The sequence below is a fragment of the Aulostomus chinensis genome, chromosome 1 (genome assembly GCF_037954235.1).
Source record: "Aulostomus chinensis isolate RoL2024-O1b breed Wild chromosome 1, RoL_Achi_v1.0, whole genome shotgun sequence".
Classification (NCBI taxonomy): domain Eukaryota; kingdom Metazoa; phylum Chordata; class Actinopteri; order Syngnathiformes; family Aulostomidae; genus Aulostomus; species Aulostomus chinensis.
The window spans coordinates 3,993,799-4,019,089 of NC_141320.1; the positions used below are offsets into that span (position 1 = coordinate 3,993,799).

At 42.4% G+C, this 25,291-nt stretch overlaps 1 protein-coding gene across 9 annotated transcripts; it reads right to left on the reverse strand.

Moving 5' to 3' along the window:
- Window positions 1-607: 607 nt before the first annotated feature.
- Window positions 608-24,019, reverse strand: LOC147270047 (NACHT, LRR and PYD domains-containing protein 3-like). 9 transcript variants are annotated; one of them, XR_015113466.1, is made up of 11 exons: window positions 23,939-24,019; window positions 22,687-22,921; window positions 22,436-22,546; window positions 22,180-22,258; window positions 21,883-22,078; window positions 19,904-21,701; window positions 14,388-14,561; window positions 7,268-7,441; window positions 6,334-6,507; window positions 5,187-5,404; window positions 4,792-4,879 (listed from the first exon to the last, which is right to left on the reverse strand). XR_015113466.1 is itself a non-coding variant. In XM_086202720.1 (10 exons), exons 2-10 carry the CDS (start codon window positions 22,905-22,907, stop codon window positions 1,109-1,111), a joined length of 2,946 nt encoding a protein of 981 aa, XP_086058846.1. In that variant the 5' UTR covers window positions 22,908-22,921; window positions 23,939-24,019; the 3' UTR covers window positions 608-1,108. The 9 variants fall into 9 exon arrangements, 6 of the variants coding, with proteins under 6 accessions (XP_086058846.1, XP_086058755.1, XP_086058556.1 ...); XM_086202720.1 differs by lacking the exons at window positions 5,187-5,404; window positions 6,334-6,507; window positions 7,268-7,441; window positions 14,388-14,561 and adding exons at window positions 608-1,127; window positions 1,572-1,745; window positions 3,012-3,185 and having other exon boundaries at window positions 4,706-4,879; XM_086202629.1 differs by lacking the exon at window positions 4,792-4,879 and having other exon boundaries at window positions 4,986-5,404; window positions 19,904-21,698.
- Between the last annotated feature and the right edge of the window lie 1,272 nt (window positions 24,020-25,291).

Sequence of the window (25,291 nt, forward strand, 5' to 3'; positions counted from 1 at the left end):
CTTCTGACTTCCTTTGCTCAACGGTTCAAGGAGTTGGGAGTCCTCATCTATTTAATTCTAACATGGATAGAAAAGAGAACGTCTGCTGGCCCAAGGGATTCGTTTCAGCTCAGCTTCAACAACCTTTGACAACCTGAGTTCTTGGGAATCAAACATCTGTTTCATTTTAACGTCGTTGTAAAGTCTATAAAAAAGTTCATGTCAAGAAGTTCTCTTTGAATGCAGCAGAAACCTTCATCAGGAGGGTTACCAGGGTCAGGGCTCAGCAGGAATACAAACAAGAGACAATCAGGAACAACCTTCATCAGGTGGGTTACCAGGGTCAGGGGTCAGCAGGAATACAAACAAGAGACAATCAGGAACAACCTTCATCAGGAGGGTTACCAGGGTCAGGGGTCAGCAGGAATACAAACATGAGAGAATCAGGAACAACCTTCATCAGGAGGGTTACCAGGGTCAGGGGTCAGCAGGAATACAAACATGAGACAATCAGGAACAACCTTCATCTGGAGGGTTACCAGGGTCAGGGGTCAGCAGGAATACAAACAAGAGACAATCAGGAACAACCTTCATCAGGAGGGTTACCAGGGTCTGGGGTCAGCAGGAATACAAACATGAGACAATCAGGAACAACCTTCATCAGGAGGGTTACCAGGGTCAGGGGTCAGCAGGAATACAAACATGAGACAATCAGGAACAACCTTCATCTGGAGGGTTACCAGGGTCAGGGGTCAGCAGGAATACAAACAAGAGACAATCAGGAACAACCTTCATCAGGAGGGTTACCAGGGTCAGGGGTCAGCAGGAATACAAACAAGAGACAATCAGGAACAACCTTCATCAGGAGGGTTACCAGGGTCAGGGGTCAGCAGGAATACAAACATGAGACAATCAGGAACAACCTTCATCTGGAAAAGCTGAGAAAGCCTGAATCTTGAAGCTGTCTGGGGAACTGAGCCTCAGGGAATCAACCTCCGCTGGTTGGGCTCAGGAGCTGTACAGAGAAACTCAACACTCCTTTTCTGGGCAGGGAGAGACCAGCAAGGATGCACTCAAGTAGCTCGTCCTTCAGGAGACAAACTCCACATTTGAAGCACCTTCAAGTCCATCAGGCTCGTGGCTCAAAACTGGAGAAAAGAAATCACAAAGATGTGGTGGTTATGAGCCTCAGCAGGAAGCAAACGCTCACCTTAGCTGGACAGTTTAAAGACACAGGAGGTTCTGATGGAGGCCTCAGGCACCACCTTGCAGGAAGTCCCTCTGCACCCACGTTTCAGGGACATTGTCTTTACAAACTGCAGTGAACTTTAGATGTGCTGGTTTATAGTATTTCACTGTAACAGTTATGAATGAAACAAACTAAAAATAATCAGTATTTTGTGAAACTGTCCATCATGTCTGATAAACTTTGATGACACTTTGGGGCCCAACATCTCTCCGAGGGCCTCCTCCAGTTGGTCTGAAGTCCCATCAAACACCAGAGAGCAAAGCAAATATGAATAAATCAATTCTGAGGAAGTTCTGGGGAGAACCTACGGTGTTGTTCTGAAGCTCTGCTTCTATGTTCCTACCTGAGAGTCTCCAGCCTCCAGTGAGGATCCTTCAGTCCAGCAGACAGCAGCTCCACTCCTGGGCCTCCTGGATGATTGAGGCTCAGGTGCAGCTCTCTCAGGTGGGAGGGGTTGGAGCTCAGAGCCGAGGCCAGAGAAGTAAAACCTTCCTCTCTGATCCCACAACCTAAAAGGCTGCAGTTAAGAGAACAGAGTTAATTCACTGTTCTACCAAATCCTGGAACCTGAACCTCTCAGATGTTGATGGTCTTCACTCCAAGTTAGTGAGGTGTTTATAGTTGCTTTAGCAGTGCCAGGCTAAAGGCTGTGGTCCAACTGCACCGGCACAGTGACAGTTTCGTCAGGAACAAAGCTACCAGGCCTCAGTAATCTACTACCAGCAGGATATTCCAGAGGAACTGTTGACAAACAGCTGGATTCTGTCCATCTGCTCTCACTGCTTCCCACACCAGCAGCTGCTTTGTCAAGTTCCTCTGGTCTTCACCAACAAATGGAACACTTCCTCCTCCAGTCTTTGTTCTGACTTCTCTCTGGTGACCTGCTTTGATCAGTGAGGTTTCTGCTGTTTCACTGTCATGACAGCGTGCAGGTTGTTGAGTCCCGTCACTCACGACAGGAGTTCACCTTCTCACTACCCTCTGATATAACGCTTCTTTCTCCATTACTAGAGAATCTATCACACATTCATAGTTAAGGATGAACCACAGGAACAAGCTCCTCCTCCACTGTGTTACCATGGTGACGAGTCCCCACCCACATCAAAGAGAGACGTGTTCAACCAGAAGTGCTTGGAGTCGCTGCACTAAACAGGCAGACACCTCTGGGTGGCTGGAGCCTTTTTATGGAGGCGGCAGCAAACGCTGCTGCTGCCTGGAAACAACTGGAAATCCAGGCTGGAGGTCAGGAAAACAACACATTGGACTCAGGCACTCGTGCTGAAGTTGACCATCACTTCTTGAGTGACGTCCCACTGCTACATGGTGACCACTGAGGGAGGTTTGGAAGGTGACTATTTATAAAGAACAGATTCACAGCAGTCGTTGACAGGCATTCCTGCTGTTGCCATAGCAACCAACCTGCCTCCGTGATGTGGCTCATCACTGTATAAGTGTCAGGTGACCTGAGGTTGGAGAAAGGGCTGGTAGCTCTGCTTCCACTGTAGGAGATCACGACGACGCTGACCGACACTTCTGAGCGTTTGAAATTCCTCCAAATGTCAGACGGCCGGTTGCTCACTGATCAGGCAACGATCGACCCTCCAGAATAAAACTGACCTTCATGTGGCTTGAACATCGGCTCAAATCTCTTCATTAAGGACATGTTTTGTTGTCACAGTGACCTTTGAACCCCAAAATCTAACCAGTTCATCATGAACGTTTGAGTCAAAGTAAAGAAATTGTGGGTGGAGTGGAGGCCTGCTAAGATGAGAGCTGGCCTGACCTGAGAGTTTCCAGGTGACAGTGGGGATCCTCCAGTCCAGCACACAGCAGCTCCACTCCTGAATCCTGCAGCAGGTTCCAGCTCAGGTCCAGTTGTCTCAGACTGGAGGACTGAGAGCTGAGAACTGAAGACAGAACTGAACAACTTCTCTCTGAGAGCTCACACTTCACCAGCCTGAAGAAGAAATGGAAACATGAGCAAACATGGCGTCAACACCAACTCATCAATGATGAAATCTGTTCTCATCTCTGGTTCAGGATCAGCTTTGATATGTGGACGTTTGGAGTTGAAGCCTCATTTGCATATTTAAACAGGTTGATAGGGAACCTTCTTTCTACATTGTATTAATAAATAAATGAATATACATATATACGTATATATATATATATATATATATATATATATATACATATATAAATATATATGTTTATATATATGCTTTCAATTAAACTGATGTCTTCCTGGTTGATGGTTTGACTCCATTTTGAATCAGTTTCTAGTTCTGTCTTTCTTCCTTCATTCATTCTTCAACATTGTTCTCTCTTCACCAGAGCTTTGATCCTCATCTTCCTGTATTTCACTGCTCCATTTTAATTCTCTTTGTCTTTTGCCATCATTTCCTATCTGCCTCTATTTTATTCCCATTCATTATTTTCATGCGTCCATCGGTCTCAGGTGTGTCTTTGTCTCATGGCTCTGATCTCTGCTTTGTTGTCTTTCTCGTCTCCAGCAGGAGGCACCAGACCAGGAAAACCTGACACTGACATTTTTCCCTCTGAGCGATGAAACAAGACAGGAATGATCACCATTCAGAGAGAATGGAACTGGTCTGATCATGAGTGGGAGGATGTCTGCTCCACACACACACACACACACACACACACACACACACACACACACACACACACACACACACACACACACACACACACACACACACACCCTCTGGAGGTCTGCCCTCCAGTTTCAATTCAGCTTCCTTTCATTCCAGGTCATCATCACTTCTTCAACTGAGTCTCTTCCACACATCAGATCAAAGTCTTCAGTCTTGTCCAGCAGCACCAGAGTGAAGCCTCTTCAGCTCTGAAACCATCTTTGTCAGCTGCAGCAGCAGCAGCATGGAGGACAGTGACAGTATTCCTGACTCAAAGAGCGCCGCTTGAACTCAGACGCTTGAATTTGTGTCTGAGATGATGGAAAGTCTCACATCAGCTGAGGATGCCAGAGCCACAGCTCTTCACTCTGCACTGAGCCATTTTCACCACCAGGGGGAGCTCTGGAAGAAGGCTTTTCCTCTGCTGCAGTTAAGCTCTCAGTCCATTCATTCTTACACCCCCCCCCCAGCTCCCAGCTGTTTGACCTGTTGTCCTCCAGGAGGCGCTACCACTGCATCAGGGCTCAGATGAACAGGTTCAAGGACAGTTTGTCCCCCAGAGCCAGAACCCCTCTGACCTCCACCTTGTCCTCTATGCTGCCCCCCTTCCAGACGACCACACTGATGAGATCTTTCTTGCAGCTTCAGTCTCTTGTTCTGTAGCTTTGATTCTCTCTTCTGATCAGCTTGGCAACTCTGAAGCTTTTTCAACTGAAGGAACGTCTCAGAAAATGTTCCTACAAACACGTTTGGATTGGAGAAAACCTCCACCAGGAGAGGGTGGAGTGGAGGCCGGCTAAGATGAGAGCTGGACTCTGACCTGAGAGTTTCCAGGTGACAGTGTGGATCCTCCAGTCCAGCAGACAGCAGCTCCACTCCTGAATCCTGCAGCAGGTTCAGGCTCAGGTCCAGTTGTCTCAGACTGGAGGACTGAGAGCTGAGAACTGAAGACAGAACTGAACAACTCCTCTCTGAGAGCTCACACGTCTCCAGCCTGAAGAAGAAATGGAAACATGAGCAAACATGGCGTCAACACCAACTCATCAATGATGAAATCTGTTCTCATCTCTGGTTCAGGATCAGCTTTGATATGTGGACGTTTGGAGTTGATGCCTCATTTGCATATTTAAACAGGTTGATAGGAAACCTTCAAGAACTTTGATAGAACATTCAAATGTCATGGTGGGAAAATGAAGTCATCATTGATCCTGAAGATGTCACTAAGAGGCCGTCAGTGATGGACGATGATGTCACAGTCAAGTTGACCTTTGGGATATTAATTGTCATGATTTCATGCTCACAGACGTTTGAGAGTCTCTTGTTTCTTCACAGTGAATCATTGACTTCTCTCTCCTCTTGCTGTCAGTCTTAATAGCAGGCGTGCCAGCACTCCATGTTTCCTGAGATCTGATCACTGGAACCACATTCAGAGGTGGTCTGGTCCACATGGGGCCACATTCTCCCAGTGGTTTGTCCACCAATGAGTCCTGGGCCCCAGTGAAGGATCAGCTGATGTCCTCTGTTGAAGCAGAAAGACCATCGCTGAGCGAACGGCGGCGTATTATGACACCGTCTGATCACGTGACAGCTCACTGAGAGAGATTCTTCTGACGGCTCTGAGGACAACATGACCTCATGGGGTTGTGTCTCAATCACAGGTCACGTTTCAGGACGTTTGGCTGCCGTGTCCACTCATTCTCTGCTCTCTGTGTCTCTCTCCCACTATCAGATCCAGGTGTGGAACCACTCATCCAGAGATCGATGAACCACTTTCTAACCCTACCATTCACATGCATCCATCTGTGCTCAGCAAACTGGCGTTCTGATGGACACGCAGAGGAGAGAGAGACATTTTCCTGCCATGGTTTTGGAGAGTCTATGTCAACACTTTGTCTCTTACAAAGACGGAGGAGGTTTCAATCAGTCGGTGGCTGTTTGGAGAATGTAAATGTGGAATAAAACACAATGGCAACACCACTGATCTGTTCAACCACCTCCTGAGGCGCCACACCTGGGCCGGCCAGGACCGCCCTCATGAACCTGAACAGAGCTTTGGTGCACTTTGTTGTGCTGTGATGCTGCAACATGCAAAGCACTGATAATTGAAACAAAAGGTAGACATTTGCCATGAACTGTTGTGTTCTTGTTTCTGTCCATTATTTTAAACCTGATTCCCTCCAGCAAACAGCAGAGATCTGGAACTCCTCCCTGAACTCTCTAGTAGCCTGGTATTCATGGCACAGTTGGACAGTTCAGTTGAAGTCTGGCAAAAAGTGACTGAATCACTTTAGAGACCCCGAATTGAATCGACTCCAATCGTTCTAAATGAATCAAAGCTGCAGTCATGAATCGTGATTCAAATCAAATCGTTGTTAAGGTGAATCATTCCAACCACATAAGATCCATCCAGGTGACGCTCAGTGGGGGAGGCAGGTTTCTGCTACTGACCTGAGAGTTTCCAGGTGACAGTGGGGATCCTCCAGTCCAGCACACAGCAGCTCCACTCCTGAATCCTGCAGCAGGTTCCAGCTCAGGTCCAGTTGTCTCAGACTGGAGGACTGAGAGCTGAGAACTGAAGACAGAACTGAACAACTTCTCTCTGAGAGCTCACAGCCCCTCAGCCTGAAGAAGAAATGGAAACATGAGCAAACATGGCGTCAACACCAACTCATCAATGATGAAATCTGTTCTCATCTCTGGTTCAGGATCAGCTTTGATATGTGGACGTTTGGAGTTGAAGCCTCATTTGCATATTTAAACAGGTTGATAGGGAACCTTCTTTCTACATTGTATTAATAAAAAAATGAATATATATATATATATACATAATATGCATATATACATATATATATACAAATACATATACGCATATATATACATATACATATATATACATATACGCATATATATACATATACATATATATACATATACATATACACATATATACATATATATACATACATATACATATATATGTATATATGTATATATATACATATATATGTATATATATACATATATATGTATATATGTATATATATACATATATATGTATATATACATATATATGTATATATATACATATATACATATATGTGTATATACATATATATACATATATATGTATATACGTATATATACATATATATATACATACATATATAAATATAAACATAAATATACATATATACATATATACATATATATATATATATGTATATATATATATATATATATATATATATATATATATATATATATATATATATATATATATACATATATACATTAACCCTAACCCTAACCCATATATATATATATATATCCCACCAGGAGAGGGTGGAGTGGAGGCCTGCTAAGATGAGAGCTGGACTCTGACCTGAGAGTTTCCAGGTGACAGTGGGGATCCTCCAGTCCAGCAGACAGCAGCTCCACTCCTGAATCCTGCAGTAGGTTCAGGCTCAGGTCCAGTTGTCTCAGACTGGAGGACTGAGAGCTGAGAACTGAAGACAGAACTGAACAACTTCTCTCTGAGAGCTCACACTTCACCAGCCTGAAGAAGAAATGGAAACATGAGCAAACATGGCGTCAACACCAACTCATCAATGATGAAATCTGTTCTCATCTCTGGTTCAGGATCAGCTTTGATATGTGGACGTTTGGAGTTGATGCCTCATTTGCATATTTAAACAGGTTGATAGGAAACCTTCTTTCTACATTGTATTAATAAATAAATGAATATACATATATACGTATATATATATACGTATATATGTATATATACGTGTATATATATACACATATATATATACGTGTGTGTGTATATATATATATATATATATATATATATATATATATATATATATATACATATATATATATATACATTATACATTTGCATATTTAAACAGGTTGATAGGAAACCTTCAAGAACTTTGATAGAACATTGAAATGTCATGGTGGGAAAATGAAGTCATCATTGATCCTGAAGATGTCACTAAGAGGCCTTCAGTGATGGATGATGATGTCACAGTAAAGTTGACCTTTGACCTTTAGGATCCGTGTCATCAGTCAGAACTGGGCAGTCCCAGTCCTGAGCAGAACCAGAAGCAGAGCCACATTTCATGGTTCTAAGTCTCTCCACTGGTTGTCTTCCAGTGTGCACATTGATGGACCTGTTGTGGGCTTGTTGTTCAAGCACTTCCTGGTCTCCACCAGCATGTCTACTGGTCTTCAGTGGATGAACCAGTGCAGCCCCTCAGCTCCTCCGAGGAGTTTAGTCGCTGCTCTAAAGTGCCCACTAAAACCTCTGGTGAGGCCCCTTGAGCTTCAGACTCCCAGCTGCTGGTCCAGTCTGAGCCTGACCATCTAAAGAGACACCAGTAAAGACACCAGTCACCATTGACAGGCTTTACTGGTTGGAAGTTGCTCCTTGAAGCATTTGACTCTAAATGGTTTCTACATTGTATTAATATCTAAAAAAAAAAAAAAAAAAATATATATATATATATATATATATATATATATATATATATATACACACATATATACATGCCGTTCAGGAAATTAATCTTTGAATATATTGAGTGAACCTCTGAATATATTGAATGAAACTCTGAATATATATACGAAACTCTGAATATATATACGAAACTCTGAATATATATATGAAACTCTGAATATATATACAAAACTCTGAATATATTGAATGAAACTCTGAATATATATACAAAACTCTGAATATATCTATAATGAATCCTCAAAATATGGAGTGAAACTCTGAATATATTGAATGAAACCCTGAATATATGGAATGAAACTCTGAATATATTGAATGAAACCCTGAATATATTGAATGAAACTTTGAATATATATAATGAATCCTGAATATATATAATGAATCCTGAATATATGGAGTGAAACTCTGAATATATTGAATGAAACCCTGAATATATGGAATGAAATTTTGAATATATTGAATGAAACTTTGAATATATTGAATGAAACTTTGAATATATATAATGAATCCTGAATATATGGAGTGAAACTCTGAATATATTGAATGAAACCCTGAATATATGGAATGAAATTTTGAATATATTGAATGAAACTTTGAATATATTGAATGAAACTTTGAATATATTGAATGAAACTCTGAATATATATACAAAACTCTGAATATATCTATAATGAATCCTCAAAATATGGAGTGAAACTCTGAATATATTGAATGAAACCCTGAATATATTGAATGAAACTCTGAATATATTGAATGAAACCCTGAATATATGGAATGAAACTTTGAATATATTGAATGAAACTTTGAATATATTGAATGAAACTTTGAATATATTGAATGAAACTTTGAATATATATAATGAATCCTGAATATATGGAGTGAAACTCTGAATATATTGAATGAAACCCTGAATATATGGAATGAAACTTTGAATATATTGAATGAAACTTTGAATATATTGAATGAAACTTTGAATATATTGAATGAAACTTTGAATATATATAATGAATCCTGAATATATGGAGTGAAACTCTGAATATATTGAATGAAACCCTGAATATATGGAATGAAATTTTGAATATATTGAATGAAACTTTGAATATATGGAATGAAACTTTGAATATATTGAATGAAACTTTGAATATATATAATGAATCCTGAATATATGGAGTGAAACTCTGAATATATTGAATGAAACCCTGAATATATGGAATGAAACTTTGAATATGTTGAATGAAACTTTGAATATATTGAATGAAACTTTGAATATATATCATGAATCCTGAATATATGGAGTGAAACTCTGAATATGTTGAATGAAACCCTGAGTATATGGAATGAAACTTTGAATATATTGAATGAAACTTTGAATATATTGAATGAAACTGAATATATATACATGAAACTCTGAATATATTGAATGAAAATCTGAATATATGGAATGAAAATCTGAATATATGGAATGAAACTCTGAATATATATACAAAACTCTGAATATATTGAATGAAACTCTGAATATATATACAAAACTCTGAATATATATATAATGAATCCTGAATATATGGAGTGAAACTCTGAATATATTGAATGAAACCCTGAATATATGGAATGAAACTCTGAATATATTGAATGAAACTTTGAATATATATAATGAATCCTGAATATATGGAGTGAAACTCTGAATATATTGAATGAAACCCTGAATATATGGAATGAAATTTTGAATATATTGAATGAAACTTTGAATATATTGAATGAAACTTTGAATATATATAATGAAACTTTGAATATATATAATGAATCCTGAATATATGGAGTGAATCTCTGAATATATTGAATGAAACCCTGAATATATGGAATGAAACTTTGAATCTATTGAATGAAACTTTGAATATATTGAATGAAACTTTGAATGTATAGAATGAAACTTTGAATATATATAATGAATCCTGAAAAAATGGAGTGAAACTCTGAATATATTGAATGAAACCCTGAATATATGGAATGAAATTTTGAATATATTGAATGAAACTTTGAATATGTTGAATGAAACTTTGAATATATTGAATGAAACTTTGAATATATATAATGAATCCTGAATATATGGAGTTAAACTCTGAATATATATATATGAAACTCGACTGACGTCAGACTTCACGGCAGTGCCTGCGGGCGGCCATGTTTTTCCTTCATAAAAAAGCAGAACTATTAAGGGAACACTCTGCTGTGTGTAGAGGTCCGTATTTAGATCTGTATGGTTCGCTTGATATAGTTTTCAGGAGGTTCAATGAAGGTAAAACAGTGATCGTATTTAGATCTGTATGGTTCGCTTGATATAGTTTTCAGGTGGTTCAATGAAGGTTAAACAGTGATCGTATTTAGATCTGTATGGTTAGCTCGATATAGTTTTCAGGTGGTTCAATGAAGGTTAAACAGTGATCGTATTTAGATCTGTATGGTTCGCTCGATATAGTTTTTAAGGTGGTTCAATGAAGGTAAAACAGTGATCGTATTTAGATCTGTATGGTTCGCTTGATATAGTTTTCAGGTGGTTCAATGAAGGTAAAACAGTGATCGTATTTAGATCTGTATGGTTCGCTCGATATAGTTTTCAGGTGGTTCAATGAAGGTTAAACAGTGATCGTATTTAGATCTGTATGGTTCGCTCGATATAGTTTTCAGGTGGTTCAATGAAGGTTAAACAGTGATCGTATTTAGATCTGTATGGTTCGCTTGATATAGTTTTCAGGTGGTTCAATGAAGGTAAAACAGTGATCGTATCTAGATCTGTATGGTTCGCTCGATATAGTTTTCAGGTGGTTCAATGAAGGTTAAACAGTGATCGTATTTAGATCTGTATGGTTAGCTTGATATAGTTTTCAGGTGGTTCAATGAAGGTTAAACAGTGATCGTATTTAGATCTGTATGGTTCGCTCGATATAGTTTTCAGGTGGTTCAATGAAGGTTAAACAGTGATCGTATTTAGATCTGTATGGTTCGCTTGATATAGGTTTCAGGTGGTTCAATGAAGGTAAAACAGTGATCGTATTTAGATCTGTATGGTTAGCTTGATATAGTTTTCAGGTGGTTCAATGAAGGTAAAACAGTGAACGTATTTAGATCTGTATGGTTCGCTTGATATAGTTTTCAGGTGGTTCAATGAAGGTAAAACAGTGATCGTATTTAGATCTGTATGGTTCGCTCGATATAGTTTTCAGGTGGTTCAATGAAGGTAAAACAGTGATTGGCCGTGCGTAATGGCACTGCGCTCTGACGCGGCACTTCTCCGGGACTGGAGAAGCTGCTGCGGCTGCAGGGATTTCGTGAACTGAAAGGGTAGCTCTTCATATATTGTTCATATACAGTAAGAATCGCCCACATTCATAGACCAATGCAGGCTGAACGTAAGTTCAGTACTGAACATATTTGATGATCGGCAACACATTGTCAGCTTTGGACTCGTTACTCACACAGCGGACTGTGGACAGACAGACAAATGCAAATGAGATTTGCCGAAACCTTGAATATATTGAATGAAACTCTGAATATATGGAATGAAAATCTGAATATATGGAATGAAAATCTGAATATATGGAATGAAAATCTGAATATATGGAATGAAACTCTGAATATATGGAATGAAAATCTGAATATATGGAATGAAACTCTGAATATATGGAATGAAAATCTGAATATATATATATTAAACTCTGAATATATTGAATGAAAATCTGAATATATGGAATGAAAATCTGAATATATGGAATGAAACTCTGAATATATATATATGAAACTCTGAATATATGGAATGAAAATCTGAACATATGGAATGTAAATCTGAATATATGGAATGAAAATCTGAATATATGGAATGTAAATCTGAATATACTGAATGAAAATCTGAATATATGGAATGAAAATCTGAATATATGGAATGAAACTCTGAATATATTGAATGAAAATCTGAATTTATGGAATGAAAATCTGAATATATGGAATGAAACTCTGAATATATATATGTGAAACTCTGAATATATGGAATGAAAATCTGAATATATGGAATGAAAATCTGAATATATATATATGAAACTCTGAATATATGGAATGAAAATCTGAATATATGGAATGAAAATCTGAATATATTGAATGAAACTCTGAATATATGGAATGAAAATCTGAATATATTGAATGAAAATCTGAATATATGGAATGAAAATCTGAATATATGGAATGAAAATCTGAATATATGGAATGTAAATCTGAATATACTGAATGAAAATCTGAATATATGGAATGAAAATCTGAATATATGGAATGAAACTCTAAATATATTGAATGAAAATCTGAATTTATGGAATGAAAATCTGAATATATGGAATGAAACTCTGAATATATATATATGAAACTCTGAATATATGGAATGAAAATCTGAATATATGGAATGAAAATCTGAATATATGGAATGAAACTCTGAATATATATATATATGAAACTCTGAATATATGGAATGAAAATCTGAATATATGGAATGAAAATCTGAATATATTGAATGAAACTCTGAATATATGGAATGAAAATCTGAATATATGGAATGAAAATCTGAATATATTGAATGAAACTCTGAATATATTGAATGAAAATCTGAATTTATGGAATGAAAATCTGAATATATGGAATGAAACTCTGAATATATATATATGAAACTCTGAATATATGGAATGAAAATATATATATATATATATATATATATATATACATATATATATATTCAAAGTTTCATTCCATATATTCAAAGTTTTATTCAATATATTCAGAGTTTCATATATATATTCAGAGTTTCATATATATATTCAGAGTTTCATATATATATTCAGAGTTTCATTCAATATATTCAGAGTTTCATTCAATATATTCAGAGTTTCGTATATATATATTCAGAGTTTCACATATATATTCAGAATTTCATTCAATATATTCAGAGTTTTGGATATATATATTCAAAGTTTCATTCCATATATTCAAAGTTTCATTCCATATATTCAGAGTTTCGTATATATATTCAGAGTTTCATTCCATATATTCAGAGTTTCATTCAATATATTTAGAGTTTCATTCCATATATTCAGAGTTTCAATCCATATATTCAGGATTCATTATATATATATATATATATATATATATATATATATATATATTCAAAGTTTCATTCCATATATTCAAAGTTTTATTCAATATATTCAGAGTTTCATATATATATTCAGAGTTTCATTCAATATATTCAGAGTTTCATTCAATATATTCAGAGTTTCATTCAATATATTCAGAGTTTCATATATATATATTCAGAGTTTCATATATATATTCAGAGTTTCATTCAATTTATTCAGAGTTTCATTCAATATATTCAGAGTTTCATATATATATTCAGAGTTTCATATATATATTCAGAATTTCATTCAATATATTCAGAGTTTTGGATATATATATTCAAAGTTTCATTCCATATATTCAAAGTTTCATTCCATATATTCAGAGTTTCGTATATATATTCAGAGTTTCGTATATGTATTCAGAGTTTCATTCAATATATTCAGAGGTTCACTCAATATATTCAAAGATTAATTTCCTTAACGGCATGCCATAATATGTACATATGTGTGTGTGTGTGTATATATATATATATATATATATATGTATATATATATATATCTCCACTCCACACATATATCTATATATATCTATATCTATCTATATATATCTATATATATCTATATATCTTTATATATATATATATCTATATCTATCTATCTATCTATCTATCTATATATATATATATATATATGTCTATATATCTATATATCAATATATCTATGTCTATATCTAAATCTATATCTATATATATCTATATATCTATATATATATATATCCCACCAGGAGAGGGTGGAGTGGAGGCCTGCTAAGATGAGAGCTGGACTCTGACCTGAGAGTTTCCAGGTGACAGTGGGGATCCTCCAGTCCAGCAGACAGCAGCTCCACTCCTGAATCCTGCAGCAGGTTCAGGCTCAGGTCCAGTTGTCTCAGACTGGAGGACTGAGAGCTGAGAACTGAAGACAGAACTGAACAACTTCTCTCTGAGAGCTCACACGTCTCCAGCCTGAAGAAGAAATGGAAACATGAGCAAACATGGCGTTAACACCAACTCATCAATGATGAAATCTGTTCTTATTCTCTGCTCAGTGATTGATTTTAATTCTTTCGTGTTCATCTTTAAAGCGATACATCACCCAATGAGTGCTTTTGACTTTCAAGTACTCAAAAATATGCGCCTGGACAAGAAGACGATGACCTGGAGAGTTTGGAATCAGAAGTTTCTGGACAGTTTAGCGGTTGGTAGCTGTCGTTATCAGGCTCAAGACTCACCTTTTTAGCTTCGCTTTGAACTGATTTAACTGATGCAGTCTCTTGTATCCTTTAATTTTATCACTATATTTTATCTTTTAATTTTTTTATTCAACTTTTCAATTAGCTCTTAAACTTTTAGATTTCATATATATATATATATATAAAAGTATATATGTATATATATATATATTCTATGTCATTCTGATACTTTAATATGATTGTAATTTCTGTTCTTTCCTATTCTACCTTCTTTTAGTCTTTTAGTTTTTAGTCTTTTAGTTTTTAGCTCCAGTGTTTCCTGGTGGGGGCCCTCCACACTGGGAGGTGTGTCTGGTCCGCCCGCAGGGGCGTCATGCTTGGGATCGTCCAGGCCCAGAGAGCCGGGGGGCTCTGCATTATATGTGGAGTGTACCCGTCTGTCCGGGTCGGGCGGTCTCGGTGGCTTTATATTGTATCTAATGTTTTTCTTTTATTTCTGTGAAGCACTTTGTGTTGCAGTTTCTGTCTGAAAAGTGCCATATAGATATAAATAAAGTAAAGTAGCTTCAAGCTAAAGAGACGTGGCCGGATCCTCCTGCATTCTGCAGTCCCACACAAGTCATGCAGGAGGAGAACCTCTCTGAGAGCTCACGACTCCTGTTGGTGAGTTCTTGACCAGCAGAATCCACTTTTTAGGTGAAGCATCACTTTAACAATGTGAACTAGTTTGAACCCACTGGTCTGATTCTGAGGGAGTTTCCAGCTTTACAAGAACAGGAAGCCTCAACTGGCGTGACGTGTGCTACAATGTGATGTCACAGCTGGAGCTGGAGTCTGCCCTCGCACTGCGCGGTGGTGGGCCCTCTGCCCGGATCTCCGGACAGTGCCCCTTGGTGCTCCAATCAGACCCCTGGACCAGGTAGGCTAGACTCCCTGTCGGCTGGTTGCAGTGATGACTGGGTGGTCAGCGGGGCCAGTCTGGAAGTTGGCCCCCTGCAGGTCTGGCCCATTCCTCAGCTCCTCTCATCGCCTCTCTGTCCCATCACATCACATCTTTTGTGTCACTAGGCCTTGAGGGGCTGGACCCCCCAATTTTAATCACATCGTAGACATTTAGGGCTTGGGGGAGTGCATGAGGATGTACTGGGAGACTCTGCCGTCTGCAACCGGCGGGGCTCCCATGCCCTGGGTGCCTCCGCCAATTTTAACTACATTCTAGTCATCCACATCATCACATCTACATTCCTACGCACAACACGCACCCTGCACCATGTTGGGATGGGGGGGCAGCTGGGGCAGGGAGTGGGTCCAGTGCTGCCTCCTTTGCTAACTGCACGATTGCAGGCCTGGGGGCCTGGCCGGGGCTCTTTGTGGGGGAGGCTGGTCCTCTTCCCAGCATGGTGGTTGGGCTGGGGTTGGTCACGGGCCCTGCTGTTGTGTGGTGGATCGCTCGCTGGCGGTTTCACTAAGTCTGAGGTGCCCTGGACCGTATCAGCTTCTATGGAGTACTCAGCCCCTGTATGGAGGAAGATGAGAGTATGATTGTTTTGTTCGGGGGTGGCGGTCCTGGGCGTGCGTGCCTTCAGCTCACCCTGGCGGGTGGGCTGGGCCTCTCAGGGGAGTGGGGGTTCCCGGCTGGCTGGCTGGTGGTGCCCTATAGCCTGAAGCCCGCCTGCTCTGGGGGGAGGGGGAGAACAGGGGATGGGTGGAGGGGATGGGGATCGGGGGTTGGGGGGGGTAGCTCCATTCGGGGGCGGTGGGCCTGGTCGTTGTGGTGGGCTGTGGCTGCCCCGCCTGGGTGTGGGGTGTGGCTGGGTGTCGGCCTCGCCGCTGGCGGACCTCTTGGGGGGCTCTGGTCGGGTCTCGGGCCAGAGGGGCCCTGTGCCCCTGGGCTCTGCTCATGCTGTGGGGGGGGGGGGGTGCTCGGTGGGACCGGGGTCCTCTCTCTGCCCCGTCTCTCTGTGGGTTGCTTCTGGGTGGGGTTTGCTGCTCCTATGCTTTCCTACGGGTCCTGGCATGGGTTTGGCCTGTGGCTGTTTCCTGGGGGAGGGGTGGCCTGGGGCTCCCTGTGTCCTGGGGGTTTCTGGGTGCTCTGGTGGCTTGTTCCTGACCTGCCTGCTATCCTGGACTGGGGGTGTGATGTCCTGGCCCCCCACATCAGCTACAGCCAGCTACGCACAGCATCCAAGACAAACTGTTGCACACACACATACACATACACACACGTATACACACATAAACGCATGCGGTGCACAACTGACCCATAATCACACACTCAGACATTTATCTAAAAATTATATTAAACCAAATGGTAAACCTGCACTGGAAATTCTGCAACCAATGTTTTTTCCTTTTTTTTTTCTTTTCTCCTCTCTGTTGTTGTTGTTACTTTTTCTTTGTTTGTTTGTTTGTTTTTTGTTTTTTTTCTGCTATTGCTGTTGTTGTTTTTGTCCCCCCCCCCCTTGTCCTCCCTGTCCTGTCCCTGCTCTCTCTTCCTGTCCTCTCCTGAGCCTCAGTCCGGTAGCTTCATCAATGAACCAACACCATTCCTAATAAAGTTCAACACAGATGGTGATAGGAGGAGTTTATCAGGTTCCTCCTTAGCAGAGTAGAACTGCTTCATTCCAACAACGCACCAGAAACATGGATGCTGCTGCTGAACAGGACAGGTTAAAAAAAAAAAACTTGTCTGATTGATTTCTACTATTTTTGGTCTCTTTTGATGACGTGTGCTACAATGTGATGTCACAGCGGCCATATTGGATGAGCTGGAGTCTCTCAGGAAAGTTGTTTTCTTTTTTCTCTCCAAGTCCATTCATAATGAACCAAAGAAAACACTGCTAATAAACCAGCAGAAGACGAGGAGGAAGTTCAAAAGTCTCTGAACTTCAAGTCAGAGGATCGACGTCAGGTTGCCAGCAACAGAGGGACCAACTAGATTAGACTGATGAAGAGCAGCACCTGAAGGCTGCCATCAAAGAAGAAGACCAGAGAAGAGAAGAGACTGAAAAGAGAGGGGAAGATTTGGAGCAACAAACAAGGACGAGGACTTGGTGATGTCTGGACCTGAGACCAGCCACCGCACCTCTGCTGCCTCACAGCTGCTGACCAGCAGGGTGAGGACGCACCCAGAGGTGAACTGCAGTCACTTGAGCAGGGAGTCAGGGAGTTCTTCAACAACAGAGAGGTTCCTATGAACAGGGACCAGATCGCTGCTCGTCCACCAAACCAGAGACACAACAACAGGCTCAGCATCATCGCTCCATTTGTGAGCAGAAAACATGAAGCTGAGGAGCAAAGAGTCCAGGTGTCCATGCAGAAGAGCCTCTCACAAAGACAAACTGAGACTGAGACAGAATCCTGACAAAGAGGAAGAGAATTCAGGACTGGTGGAGAGGAGCTGGAGAGTCCTGATCAGACTGAACGCTCACCTGAGCAGGTAAAAGTGACAGTGGTCAGAGACCTGGAAGATCTTGATCAACATTCATGACAATGTTTAATGTTGAGGAGGAGAGGAGGAGGAGTGAGGAGATGTCCCACTGTCAATGGAGTTGTGCTGTGAAATATCAGCAACCTCAGTTTGGGAGAGATAAATCTGGGAAAACTGGAAGAAAATTAGTGAATCCACACTTTGGAAGTCTTCTGATGTCAAGATCCAACAATTTAGGAGTTAGAAACGGTCACTGATCAGAGATCCACTTCCACCAGAACATCAGCTTGAACTGTGACTGTTATTCTGAAGAGGAGTTCAGTTCTGGAGTCAAATGGAGCAGTTTTCAGTCCTTCACTTAACCAGCAGGAGGCTCTGCAGCAACTTCTCCTCAATCAAAGAGAGCGTCATCAGTTTCAGCAGAGATTTAGTGAGCAGCAACTTTGGAGCCTTGGCTGAATGATAATAATGAGCTGCAGCATGGAGGAGAGGCTCTGAAAGGTTTAGTCCAACCAGGGTCAGAGAGAGAGGGGGCTGTTGCTCTTCAATGCCAGGTTCTTGATCAGATCACCATGGTTACTGAGAAGCTGATGGATGTGTGACCTCTGAAATTGAGGCTGACAGATGCAGAACCATATTAGTTAGTTGTGTTTCTAGAGCGCCGGGTCACGCGTCGATCAGTTTCATCCACTTCCAGGATGACGTGAAGAGCATCAGGATAAAGTGAGAGTTTGGTTTGTTGGATTTGGTGAAATCTGTTGATCATTCAAAACTGCAGAATTTGTTCCTTCATGTTTAGTGGAGTTTCTATCCAATCGTTGTAGAACCTAAGAGAACCTGAGAGAACAGAGCAGCACTGATTGACAATCTTTCTATCAATGTGATTGATGGACAGAGGAAAGTCAACTGTTAGTGGCTGGTGGGAGCCACCGTTTGCCTGTTTACAGTGGCAGAGATGAAGAAGAACTTCAAACTCAGAACAAACAGACAGAGGAACAGTTTGGAGGGAACAAATCACCAGAGGCAATGAAGGCTCAGAGCAGAACCTGAGAGTCCTGATTGACAGGAAGTTTCTGGAGAGGACAGCAGGGAATCCTAGGATGAGGTTTTATAGCCATTTTGGACTCTTGTTGACCGACGTTGTCTGTTGAGGGAGTTTAGACAAGTTCCTAAAGAGGAGGGAACCAAGGTGAACAAAGGGTTTGGAGAAAGACTTTAAGAAGAAAAATAGGCTCTGGAGGGAATTTATCAAGCATCCACCAGAGGAAAAGGAGGAGAAGAACAAAGTAAAACCAGAAGAACATCTGATGAGATCAGAACAAAAAGACTCTTCTGATCAGTTGTTGGAGAAACAGAACATGGACATCATGATTGAACTTCAGCCCTCATGAATGCCTTCCCTTCATGTGGAGGAGAGCTTGTTAAACTAGAAGAAATATCTAGTAGTCCAGCTCAGGATGTTCTGCTCTCATCATTCTGACCAAACTCTTTGGACGGGACATCGGCCAAATGTCCTCCCTGTTCCACCACATTCTGGTCTCTGTTCTTTCCTGTTCTATCCTGCTCCAACTTCCCACAGAGACTCAGACCATGAGAGGAAGGAGGATGAGAACCAGAGGTGTTCCTCACGTATGAAGTTCAACTGGTAAAAGTCTCATCACACATCCAGGACTTCATCCACCTACCGAGCTGCAGTTGAAGCTTTGACCACTGGCAGCAGCCTCAGAAGAGCCTCCTCTGAAGCTGAATATTTGCTCAGGTCAAACACGTCCAGATCTTCTGAGGACAGTAAGATGAAGACCAGAGCCGACCACTGAGCTGGAGACAGTTTAGCTGAGGACAGACGTCCTGATCCCAGCAGACGCTGGATCTCCTCCACCAGAGAACCATCGTTCAGTTCATTCAGACAGTGGATCAGGTTGATGCTTCTCTCTGGAGACAGATCCTCATTCATCTTCCCCTTGATGAACTTAACTATTTCCTGTTTGGTCTCTGAGCTTCTTCCTGTCTGTGACACCAAACCTTGCAGGAGAGTCTGATTGGTCTGCAGTGAGAGACCCAGGAGGAAGCGGAGGAACAAGTCCAGGTGTCCATTGGGACTCTTCAAGGCATGGTCCACAGCTCTCTGGTGCAGGTGTTTTAGTTCAGGTTTCTTTCTGAAGACTCGTGACCTCCAGAATGTTTGTTCCTCTGTCAGCAGATTGACTCCAGAGTTGATGAAGGTCAGATGGACATGAAGAGCAGCCAGAAACTCCTGAACACTCAGATGGACAAAGCAGAACACCCGGTCCTGGTACAGTCCTCTCTCCTCTCTGAAGATCTGAGTGAACACTCCTGAGTACACAGAGGCTGCTCTGATGTCGATGCCACACTCTGTCAGGTCGCATTCATAGAAGATCAGGTTGCCTCTCTGCAGCTGATCAAAAGCCAGTTTTCCCAGAGCCTCCATCATCCTCTTGCTCTCTGGAGTCCAGTGTGGATCCGTCTCAGCTCCTCCATCATATTTGACCTTCTTGACTTTGGCCTGAACCACCAGGAAGTGGATGTACATCTCAGTCAGGGTCTTGGGCAGCTCTCCTCTCTGTCTGGTGGTCAACAGGTCCTCCAGGACGGTCACAGTGATCCAGCAGAAGACGGGGATGTGACACATGATTTGGAGGCTTCGGGACCTCTTGATGTGGGAGACCACGGTCTCAGCCTGCTCCTCATCTCTGAATCTCTTCCTGAAGTATTCCTCCTTCTGGGGGTCAGTGAACCCTCTGACCTCCGTCACCATGTCAACACACTCAGCAGGGATCTGATTGGCTGCTGCAGGTCGTGTGGTCATCAAGAGGTGAGCGGAGGGAAGCAGCGTCCCTCTGATGAGGTTTGTCAGCAGCACGTCCACTGAGGTGGACTCGGTAGCATCAGTCAGGGTCCGGTTGTTATGGAAGTCCAGAGGGAGTCGACACTCGTCCAGACCGTCAAAGATCAATGCAACCTGGAACTCTTCCAACCTGCTGATTCCTGCTTCTTTGATTTCAGAGAAGAAGAGATGAACAAGTTCCACCAAACTGAAGTTCCTCTGCCTCAGCACATTCAGCTCTCTGAAGGTGAACGGGAACATGAAGTCTATGTGCCGGTTGGTTCTGCCTTCAGCCCAGTCCAGAGTCAACTTGTGTGTTAGGACCGTCTTCCCAATGCCAGCCACTCCCTTTGTCAGCACGGTCCTGACTGCTGTCTCTCTTCCAGCTGAGGCTCTAAAGAGGTCTTCTAGTCTGATGGTTGTTTCTCGTGCAGCTGGTTTCCTGGATGCTGCCTCAATCTGTCTGACCTCGTGTTCCTCATTGACCTCTGCAGCCCCTCCCTCGGTGATGTGGAGCTCTGTGTAGATCTGATTCAGAAGGCTTGGGTTTCCTGCTTTAGCGACCCCCTCAAACACACACTCAAACTTCTTCTGCAGGTTGGACTTCAGTTGACGTCGGCAGGCTGCAGAAGTTCCTCCTGAATGAACAAAGAACAAATGGAGTCAAGGGTGAAGACTGGGACTCGTCCTGGTCCTGATATATCTGGGTGCTGCAGGAAGGAAGCTGGAACTGGTTTGACGAGGGCTTGAATGTGAGGAACCTTCATTTGGATCAAAACATGATGCACTCCAGCTTTAAAGCTGTTCAAATCATCTTACTGCTGAGCAGACGGTCAGCCAGCTGCTCCTGATTCATTCTCTTGAGGAAGTCCAGTGTGATCTTCATGAACGCCTCTCTGCTCCTCCTCTGCTCCTCCTCATCATCCAACCACTCCTCTGGTTCATCTGGACTCAGAACCCTCCGGACTCTCTTCAGCTCCTTCTTCACAAAGTCAACAATCTTCTCCTCCAGCAGCTGGAACAGAATAAATGTCAGAGTGAAACGAGTGGAGGCAACAACAGGTCATGTGACTGAAAACCTGCTGGTCTCCAGTGAGTGACTGAACCCTCACGGACCATAAAGATGGAGTCCAGGTGTGCTGGGTGTTGCTGGATGGACTCACCACTGAGACCATCTGAGTTCTGCTGATCAAGTCTGTGGAGACAAGATGAAGTCAAAGAACCAATAGTAAAGGAACACCAGGGACCTTCATGGTAGCAGGGACCTGGACCCAGCAGAGATGGGGGGTCTGTGGCTGGTCCCAGACCTGCCCACAGCCCCCTGCTCTTGAGTGGAAGAGATCGTATCAGAACAGACAGTTTACATTCTCACCTGGGATCAGACTCCAGTCCACCTTTGAAGTCTATAGGAAGACCCATAGACCAATCACTCTTCATGGACACACAGCTGGGTTCAGGGGGGTCTGGTCTCCTCTGAGAGAACCTGATGGAAACAACACTGATCAATGCTGACGATCAGGAAAAATCATCCAGGAAAACAGGAAAATGTTGAAGGTCAAACGTTTTAATGATGACGATAAAAAAAATGCCTGAGAAAAATGAGTTTCAGTCCTCAGAGCTCACCTCTGACCAGAAGACTGTTGACCATCTTTGAAAGAAATCCCCCGATTCATAGAGTTGTTGCTTCTGAAGGACACACAGCTGGGTCCAGGTCCAGGTCCAGGGCCAGGTCCAGGTTCAGCTCCAGGTCCAGGTCCAGGTCCAGGTCCAGCTCCAGGACCAGTAGAGTCCAGCCTGGTTTTCTGGGGAGGGGCTCCCTCCTCTGAGTCCTCACTCTGATTCATATCAGAGTTCAAACCTTCACACAAACACAACAACACCTTCATTTATCAACAAGCTTCACATCTCAGGACCCAAACTTGTGACTCCTCCAAGTTCAAATCCTTCTCCTCTTCAGAAACATGGTGGAGAGACATTCATTCTTCTCTGTCTGGAGGACGGAAGTCATCTGATAGCAGCAAGAAGACCTGAACCTCTGGACTCCAGCAGGACAGTTGAACTTTGTCTGGTTTAGCTGCTCTGAACTGAAAGAGCTGTTATCAGATCCAACATCAAAGTCTGACAAATGAAGCTATCACCATGACAACCTGACTATCAGACTGTTGGTGTCATCACCTTCTGATGGAGAACAGAATCTCCATGAAGCAGCGAGTGCAGGTGAAGGAACCAGCAGCTCTGACTTTGGAAAGATCTCAGTCCAACATTCCTACTCGGAATGTTGATCAAAGCATCAGGAAACTCTGATGGTTCTGATCAGATTCCAGGTTTGAGTCTCAGCTTCACTCCTCCAACAGCTCAGAATCATAAACTCAGGCTTTTCTAGCAGCTGCTCCTCCTCCAGGACCTCAAACAGCAACACTGAATGATGCTGTGGTCAGGACCCTCTTTCATGTCTGGCTGACACACAGCGGCTGTCCCTCAACTCCAGTGTGAAGTCTGGCATGTTAAGATCCGGTTGGACCCGTTCAGACTCTCCCTGCATTCTTCCCTGATGACGCAACATGAGAAACCAAGCGCTGCTGGTTTGCTGTGAACGTTCCCGCTGACGCTCGTTGTGAACCAGCTAGAATCCCACCTTCACACGTCCTGATGGAGACGGTTCAGCTGGACACTCAAGCAGGGAGCCGACTCAGTCAGAGGGATCCTGTTGGTCTGGGGGGTTCTCACCTGCTGAACTCACCTGAACTCAACCTGCACACTCGTTCAATGGTTCTTTTCTTCCCTCCTTCTTCCCCCTCCTTTAATTCAGTTAGCGGTTCAAGACAAACAGGTGACCGACATGGACAGACATGTCCATTAATCATGGCCTTCATACCTGGATCAGAGAGACGCTGCTCCTTCTCCCTCCTCAGTCCAGGTGTTTATGTGCATTTGATCTGGCGTCGCTTCCTCATAACAAGTCAACGAGAACAACCTGAAAACCAGTCAGGCCACAGGCAGAAACCAGTTACATGCTGTTGTCCCATCTCTCCACTAGATGGTGCTGCCTGCCTCTATGATGGCTCCAGATCAGATGGATCCCAGCAGCAGCAGTTGAGTTCCTGTCCCTGCTTCAACACTTCCAGACCTTCATGAGGTCACATCAAGTTCTTCCAGGATTCCCTGAGAGACGTCTTTGGAGAGCTGCAGCTTGTCTCTGTCCAGAGTCTCATCATCATCTCCCAGTTTTCCTCCTGCTCCCCCATTCAGACCTGAACTGCCATCAATATTATTCATGTTGTTATCTGACTGAAGTCTTTACACATCAGAGGTGCCACCCTTGGGCCATGCTGGGGTCGTCCCTTTGGTTCGCTTCTCCCACTTTTCAGAAATTTCTAACCTTTGTTTTAAAAGCTCAGGGTTCTTCACCCCGATTAGGACGGTTGATACGATACTCATTTTACAAGTTGCACCTTTAACCTGTTCTTCTATTGGCACTTGGAATAAAAGACAAGAGGAAAAACATGAACCTCTGTGCAGGAGTCCAGGTGAGCACGGGGGGACTATTTTTAACTTTCTGTGTCTGTGTATCTTCTGGGCCGGTTGCCAAGCTATTAGTCAACTGTACTACAATACCCACACACCTTAGTCACGCCCACTGACCATTCCCACCAATCACAGCTGGAGGAGCCAGGAGGCGTTTCCCCTTCAGTCATACACACCTCTCCTTTCACTCGTTCAGGTTCCTATCCCTCCTTTCACTCTGACTCCTCCATCAGAACTGGGCAACAACAACTCTTCTATCTGTGCTGCAGCCTGGCCTTTTGTCCACTTCAACCTCTCCCTCCTCACCCGTCCAGCCCTCCTCTCACACCCTCACTCTTACCTCCAACTTTGGAACTCCAACATGGAGCGACACAAGATCTTCAGAAGAAGTGCAGGTTATAGATTTGCTAGATGAAACAGTTTCCATGAACAAAGGGTTCACATTGATGGAATAAAGTACAAGAATTCTTTGATTTAAAACAAATGCATGACCAGTTTTGTGTGAAGGGGAAACATGAATTAGACTTGAACAAAACGTGGTCCAGATGTAGAACTGCAGCAGTGTTGAACCCAGGTCTGACTGCTAGAGGACCAACAGAGCCCATCAAGCTCTGTGTACTGGAACGTGGAGTTTAGTTCCTGTCACACAGCACTGCTCTCTCTGCTCCTCTCAGCCACACTCCTGGATGAAGCTCAGTCACAC